This window comes from Myotis brandtii, unplaced genomic scaffold, assembly GCF_000412655.1.
Source record: "Myotis brandtii unplaced genomic scaffold, ASM41265v1 scaffold1612, whole genome shotgun sequence".
Taxonomy (NCBI): Eukaryota; Metazoa; Chordata; class Mammalia; order Chiroptera; family Vespertilionidae; genus Myotis; species Myotis brandtii.
Genome location: NW_005355890.1, coordinates 419,889 through 426,481, shown reverse-complemented (window position 1 = coordinate 426,481; position 6,593 = coordinate 419,889). Strand labels below are relative to the sequence as shown.

At 57.0% G+C, this 6,593-nt stretch overlaps 1 protein-coding gene across 1 annotated transcript in view; it reads right to left on the bottom strand.

Moving 5' to 3' along the window:
• KIAA1211L (KIAA1211-like ortholog) overlaps positions 1-6,593 on the bottom strand; it is a 58,528-nt gene that overhangs the window by 15,334 nt on the left and 36,601 nt on the right. The window contains exon 9 of the mRNA XM_014536435.1: positions 6,106-6,593. Coding sequence (XP_014391921.1) covers positions 6,106-6,593 — 488 coding nt within the window. The remainder of the gene's footprint in view (positions 1-6,105) is intronic.

Sequence of the window (6,593 nt, the reverse complement as noted above, 5' to 3'; positions counted from 1 at the left end):
GGTCAGGGGGGAGGGGGGTGGCTCTCCTAAGGACGTCCTCCCTCCGTGGCAGGCCCTTTCCATCCTCTTCATTCTCCCTGCCCTCAAATGCACCTGGGTCCTGGGCCCACCTGCCTTTCCTACTGCTGCTCCCCTGCTCACCTGGTCTCCCCTTCCCGCCATTCTGTGACGGCTTCCCCTGGATCCATTTCCTCCCCCATATAAGACCCCAGAATCAGCAGGGCAGACAGCCTCCCTCTCTGGTCACAGACTCACTTCACAGCCTCAAGAGCAATCCCTCGTCTCAGCCATCAGCACGCGGCCTCCAGGGCCAAGTGTCCTACCCCCTTTCCCTACCCCAAGTCAGAAGGCCCTGCCGCGACCTCCTCACCCGGCTCCTCTGAAACCGCCTTCCCGACCTACACTTCTCCTCCCTCACAACCTGCAAATGCCCGTCAGGAAAAAGACACCGCTGTTGCTTTAACCATTCCTGAAAGAGTGTTCATGTCATAACAGGTGAGGCCCAGACCATGCCCTTCTTCCCCATATCACCGACACTGTGAGGCATCGCAATGCTCACCCGCACAGGGTACATTCAGGCAAAGGACGCTGATAACATCAGCACGTCATGGTTTTCTAACTGATCCTGGCCCGGGGAAAAGGCCATGGCGTCAGAGGTGTCCCCGCCAGCGTTCCGGCGCCTGAGAATGCAGCACGTTCATCGGGACGGGGGACAGTGCTTGTCCCTGGGTGGGGTTTGTGCAGGACTCCATGGTAGGGATTTATGGGATCTTTTCCTAAAAGAGGACCTGGGGTCTCCCTTGTTTGTTGGTTGTTACAGTACCAACTCTCACTGTTTCAGGGCTCCGTTTCTTTGTGAATTTGTGAAAAAACACTTTATAAAGAAAAATCAACACATGTGTCAGGTCTGGATGTGGACGCGTGGGCTGGTCCCACGCAGGCACGTTACTGGGTGCCCCAGGGTCAGATGCTCTGACCGTTGCTTGACTACAGAAGTGGAGCCCAGCCCTCAGGGGAGCCAGGCTGGCAGGCGTCCCAGGGCTGTCCAGCCCAAGGCCAGCATCTCATGGTGGAGCCTGGGAGCCAGCGACGGGCTCCAGGGCACGGAGTTGAGGCTGAAGAGCCTGGACTGAAAGTGCACGTGTTCAGCCACCACTGTGCGCAATGCACGCAGCTCAGAGCTGGGGGAGGGGGGAGGGCAGTGCCCGCGTCCTCTGAGAGCAGGCAGCTGGCCTCCACTCCCCGCCAGGTGATACAACGGATCTTCTAAGTATCTGGGATGGAAAGGCACTGGTATCCTATATAATAAAAGGCTAATATGCAAATCGACTGAACAGCGCAACGACCAGTCACTATGACGTGCACTGACCACCAGGGGGCAGATGCTCAATGCAGGAGCTGCCCCCTGGTGGTCAATGCGCTCCCACAGGGGGAGCGCTGCTCAGCCAGAAGCTGGGCTCATGGCTGGCGAGTGCAGCGGTGGTGGCGGGAGCCTCTCCCACCTCAGAGGCAGCACTAAGGATGTCCGACTGCCTTCAGTCAGACATCCCCCGAGGGTTTCCCGACTGTGAGAGGGTGCAGGCTGGTTGAGGGACCCCCGAGTGTATGAATTTCGTGCACCAGGCCTCTATTTGAATATAATTGTGAGCTACAGCAGAGGAAGGAGAAAAAGTAGTGAGGCTATTGTATTACATGGCGACCTCTTACGATTCAAAATGTACACAGCTTCCTGCCTTGGCTTCCTGGCGGGCCTGCAGGAATAGCCGGATCCCACAAGAGCTGTCTCAGTGGCTGTTGGAGAGTAAGTCGTGAGCTCGAGGGTGGCGCCCATCCACAGCGGGTTTCCCTTCCTTCATTACACCTGGCCCTCCCCGACTCCCGGATGGACAGGGACATTCCTCCGACCAAAGGCATGCGAACAGCTGAGGTGTACTTGGCCTTGATGTTCAGAGCAGTGTCACGTGCACAGTGAGCCTCACACGTCTCTGTAATGCCAGGGTGTTTTCAATCCCCATTTCAGAGACAGGAATGGAGTCTCTGAAGGACAGGACTTGTTCAGGGTCACTCGGCCAACATGTAACGATGGGGCATCAGAACACAGGCTTTCTGATTTCCAGTCTCCATGCACCTCGTCACATACCATCTCATATTAAGGGGTACGACCCCCAACTTTCCTATACACTGTTCCCTCCCCATTATCACCCATCAGTGCGTGGCGAACAATTGTCAGTCAACCTCGGCACTGCTGAGCTTTGGGGCTGGATAATCCTCTGTTGCGGGGGGCTGTCCCGTGCACGGTGGTATGTTTAACTGCTACCACTGGATGCTGGCAGCACCTCCCTCGCCCCAGCCGAGAACCACCCTGGCACAGCTCACAGTGAGGGGTGGCCACAGGGGGCCTATGGTCCCCACAGCTCTCCCCTTTGTGAAGTAAGACTGTTGTTGGAGAGTAAACTGTAGAGCATTTGCTATGACCCTTGGTACGTGGTAAGTGCTAAGTAAACATCAGCTGCTGCTGTCATTAGCTATCCACTTATCGCCAGTATGTAAGTCGTGGGCAAACCCACTGCAGACCTGAGCTATGGGAAGCGGATGTGGGAGACGGACACAGGTGGGCTGTGTGGGGAGCGAGGAGCCTTGCGTGGTTTGAGGAGCACAGAAAAGGTGGGGGGTCGTTGCAGAGTGTTGACCACACTCGCTCAGGAAGGGACTGTGAAGGGAAGGACAGGCTAAAAGGAAGGGTAGGTGTGAACAAAGTTGGTTTTCTTCAAGAATTCAAGACGTATGAATATATTCTTAGCATGATAGCAAAAATATCCAGCCCCCTTGTAGTCTATTCAAATGAATCTAAGTACATTGAAATAAAGGTTAAGTGAGTCTCTGAATTCATTTTCTCCAAAAAATGTCCCTGATATCCAAAGGTAAGATGGGCTTCTACCCTCACTCCCTTGTGATGCACGCGCCCCCCCCCCGGCCCCGCCTTGGGGACCAGGTCCTGTGCTTTCCGACTGCCGCTGGGCCAGTGCCGTGCCCTGCACATGGTAGGAGCACACGAAGCATTTGCCAAATGAATGAAGCATGATCCAGTGAGGCCGCGCGTCCAGGGAAAGAGGCCAGAGCCTGATTGCGTCATTTCATTGTCACCAGGCCAGGCCGGGTGGAATGAGCTGGATTGGAGGCTGAGGCTGGTTATCAAATGAGGCCCCAGCTACCATCCCAAATATCTGCCATGTGACCACAACTCTACAGAAAATTACACACACACACACACACACACACGCATACACACACACACACAGAAAGATTAGAAGGAAAGTCCAACAGGTCTCACACCTACAGAGTGGACTCACAGGTGATTGCTTTTTCTCTAGGCGTTCTGTATTTTATCAGTTTTCTACACGAGAGCCTCCAACTGCTTTCTTCTAATTCTAATCCTGTAATTTAGACTCTGGCTGGACAAGCCCGACGGGAGGAGGTGTGTCCTACACACCTGAATGAGTCTGATGCCCCCGGCCATTCGCCTGCCCTGGCCTGTCAGCAGACCGATGGGTGCCCCGTGGTGGATGCGCACAACCGCGCCCGGGGCTTGCCGCACCCTCCCGGAGGTGGCCCTGCGAGGCCTGGCCCGCTTGGCAAGCCGGGCTCCTGGGTTTATTGCAACAAAATCGAACTCTCCCAGCTTCCCTGGCGGCAGTTTCTCCAGGCCTTCGAGGAAGGAAGACAGAGTGTGGAGTGGCGAGGACGGCTGGCAGGAGTGCTGGGGAAAGGCAGCTGCAGTCCCCGAGGCAGAGCGGGCACCGTCCGGGACCCTCCGTACCTGACCTCATGATCTGTGCCTGGAAGGGGGACAGGAAGACGGAACCCACCAGGCCTCGGGTAAGGGCCCACCACCAAGATGAGCAACAGCAGCAATGAAGACTTTCTGAGGAATACTGTGATTAAAACTTGCATGATCTGCACGTTTTAGATAAACTGAGTTGCCTTCAGCCGCTGTCACGCGGGAGCGATGAGGCTGACGGCGGAAGTAATAATGAACGAAACCACCAGCAGACCCAGGGTCTGCAAGCGTCAGAGGCTGTTTCGCTGAGATCCTGCTCGGCTCTGCACGAGGCAGGCCTGCGCCCCGAGGCCCCGGGGGTCCCAGGCAGCAGCCACAGCCTCTCCTAGCACTTTCCCCTCAAATACCATCCCCTTGGGAGCGTCAGTTCCCGAAAGAGTGTGAGTAATTCTTTCCTTCCTGTCTTTGCAAGGAAATGAGACTCACCACAGTGCCCCCTCACCCAGTTTCTTCCACCCTGGAATGCATCCCAACGGGTTATTTCTGTGCTCAGAGACTATTAATACACACAGACGGTCGAGACAATTCTCTTCTGCTACTGAAGCGAAGCCATTAGTAAATAAATACAATACTGTATTTTATAAATCAAAGAAAAAGCCCAACGCAGGCACCTGGCGATGAGGGAAGCCTCTCTCTGGCACGGGCGGAGGAAGCCAGGATCATCAGTGAGCCGAGCACCGCTCCCTGAAGCTCACTCCCAGCTCTCAGCGCGAGCCTGGGCGTCCTGCGTCTAAGGTCCCTTCTCAGCAAGCCCTTGAGGGACATTTTCAGTTCCAGGTCAAGAGGGGGGACGGTGCTGAGGTCAGAGCAAGCCCCCTCCTGCCTCCCTGTCTCAGCCGAAGGCGTTGGGTCACTCTACAGCAGCTTCCGTGACCTCGCTGGGACCTGGCACAGGGCAGCTGAGCTACGGCCTCCCCGAAGCTCCCCCACGGACGGTCCTAAAAAATCACGGTGGAGCCAGGGGCCAGGGTGAGCGAGGCATTTCCTGGCTCTTCTCCCTGGACCGTCTGCATCCTGGGGTGTCCCCTTAGGACCGGAAGGCACTGTACACTGCGTCCCACTAACTTGCAAACAGGGGACAGAAAAGACGAGAACCTCGCATCTGTCGGTTGCTGTGTGAGAGCTCATTTCTTCCTCCTGAGTGTGCCCTCATCTTGCTCACAGGATGTGAGGTCCCTAGAGAACAGCTGGGCTCTGCTGTCTTTTGTCCCACAAGGCAGTACTTTAGAGCTCATTTCTTCCTCCTGAGTGTGCCCTCATCTTGTTCACAGGATGTGAAGTCCCTAGGGGAACAGCTGGGCTCTGCTGTCTTTTGTCCCACAATGCAGTACTTCAGTGGAGCCTGGACTTAGAGTAGCCACTTAAAATATCCTGGAAGGTTTTTTTTTAAAAATAAAATTTGCCATGAAAAATCTCTCCCCAGGGCCCTCGTCACACGGGTCAGGACGGGTCTGTGGCGCTTCCTTTGCTGGCACCGTGATTTGCATCAAGGAAAGAAACGGCCAGTCACGGGCTCTCTCTCCCGCTCCACCGCGGCGACCCATGTCCAGCAGACGGCCCGCTCTGTCTGAAACACTACGCGTAAACAGTGACAAACGTCACCAGCAGGAACCCCGTCCTCTGTCTCTCGTTTAGAAGACGGCTGCTGTAGAGTATTCGGGCACTCTGCCCGATCTTAACACCGGCTCCCTTTGGGACAGGGAGCCCACGCCCACCTGCTGAGGGGCTCACACTGGACAGAGGCTGTGACTGCAATAAAGAGGGTGCGTCCTGCATGGCACCCGGGCCCGTGAGCCCAATGATTAGACGGAGGAACCACTTTCTTGGGGGCGAAGGTCAGGACACTAAGTGACTGAGGTGCCAGATGCTTCCTTTAAAACCAAAAAGAACGTAGGTGCTGCCAGCCCAGGGCCTCCACCAAGAGCACGGGCCGGACGGGGCCTCCTGAGCTCCCAGGTAACCAGTGGGAGCGGCATGAGCCCCCAGGGGCCACCTGCTAGGAAACAAGGCCTTGCGAAACGAGTGTGGACAATTCCTGACTTCTCTGAACTCACACAACCTCCTGGCATTTGCTCCCCCTTCTCGGTCTCCATGCCCAACTCTCAAACACGCGAGGGCACCATGAGGAATGTTGACTCTACTGCCAATCTCCTGCCGCAAGGCCTTTACCCCCGTGTTCACCATATATCCCCAGGGGATGTCCAGCAGGCACTCCCACTGCCTGCCTGCGCTGTCCCACCCCCAGCATGCTCAGGGCTGGCTCTTACCAGCTCCCCGGCGGGGCAACCGTTTCTCCACCGTCCGACTCTCCTTTCTGGGGCCCGGGGGTGGTGCGACCTTGTCCAGCTCTCCAGGGCTCACGTCGGGGCCCGCGGGCGGGTACGGGAGGGTGAGGGATTGTAGAAGCGGCTTCCTGGGCAGGGGCGGCTTGGAGCCCGGCTGCTCCGATGACCGGGCCTTCCCCTTCCCCTGTCCGTTGGGGGGCCTGGTCCCCCGAATCGTGGGGGCCGCCCCCACGTGACACTTGTCATCTTTCGAGAGCAGAGCCAGTCCTCCTTTTTCTAGCCGGACCTCAGCACTGTACCTCTTGACTCCTTTCCCTTCCGGCACGGCCACGTCTCTGTGTTTGAAGGAGAGAGATGTGGACCGGAGCTTGACGGGGAAGGGGCTCCTGTCCCCACACGGGCGTGGCTCCTGGGCGGAGGGGCGGGGCTCTCTTGTGGCTGGTGTGGCCACTGCCTCCGGGGGGTTCCCC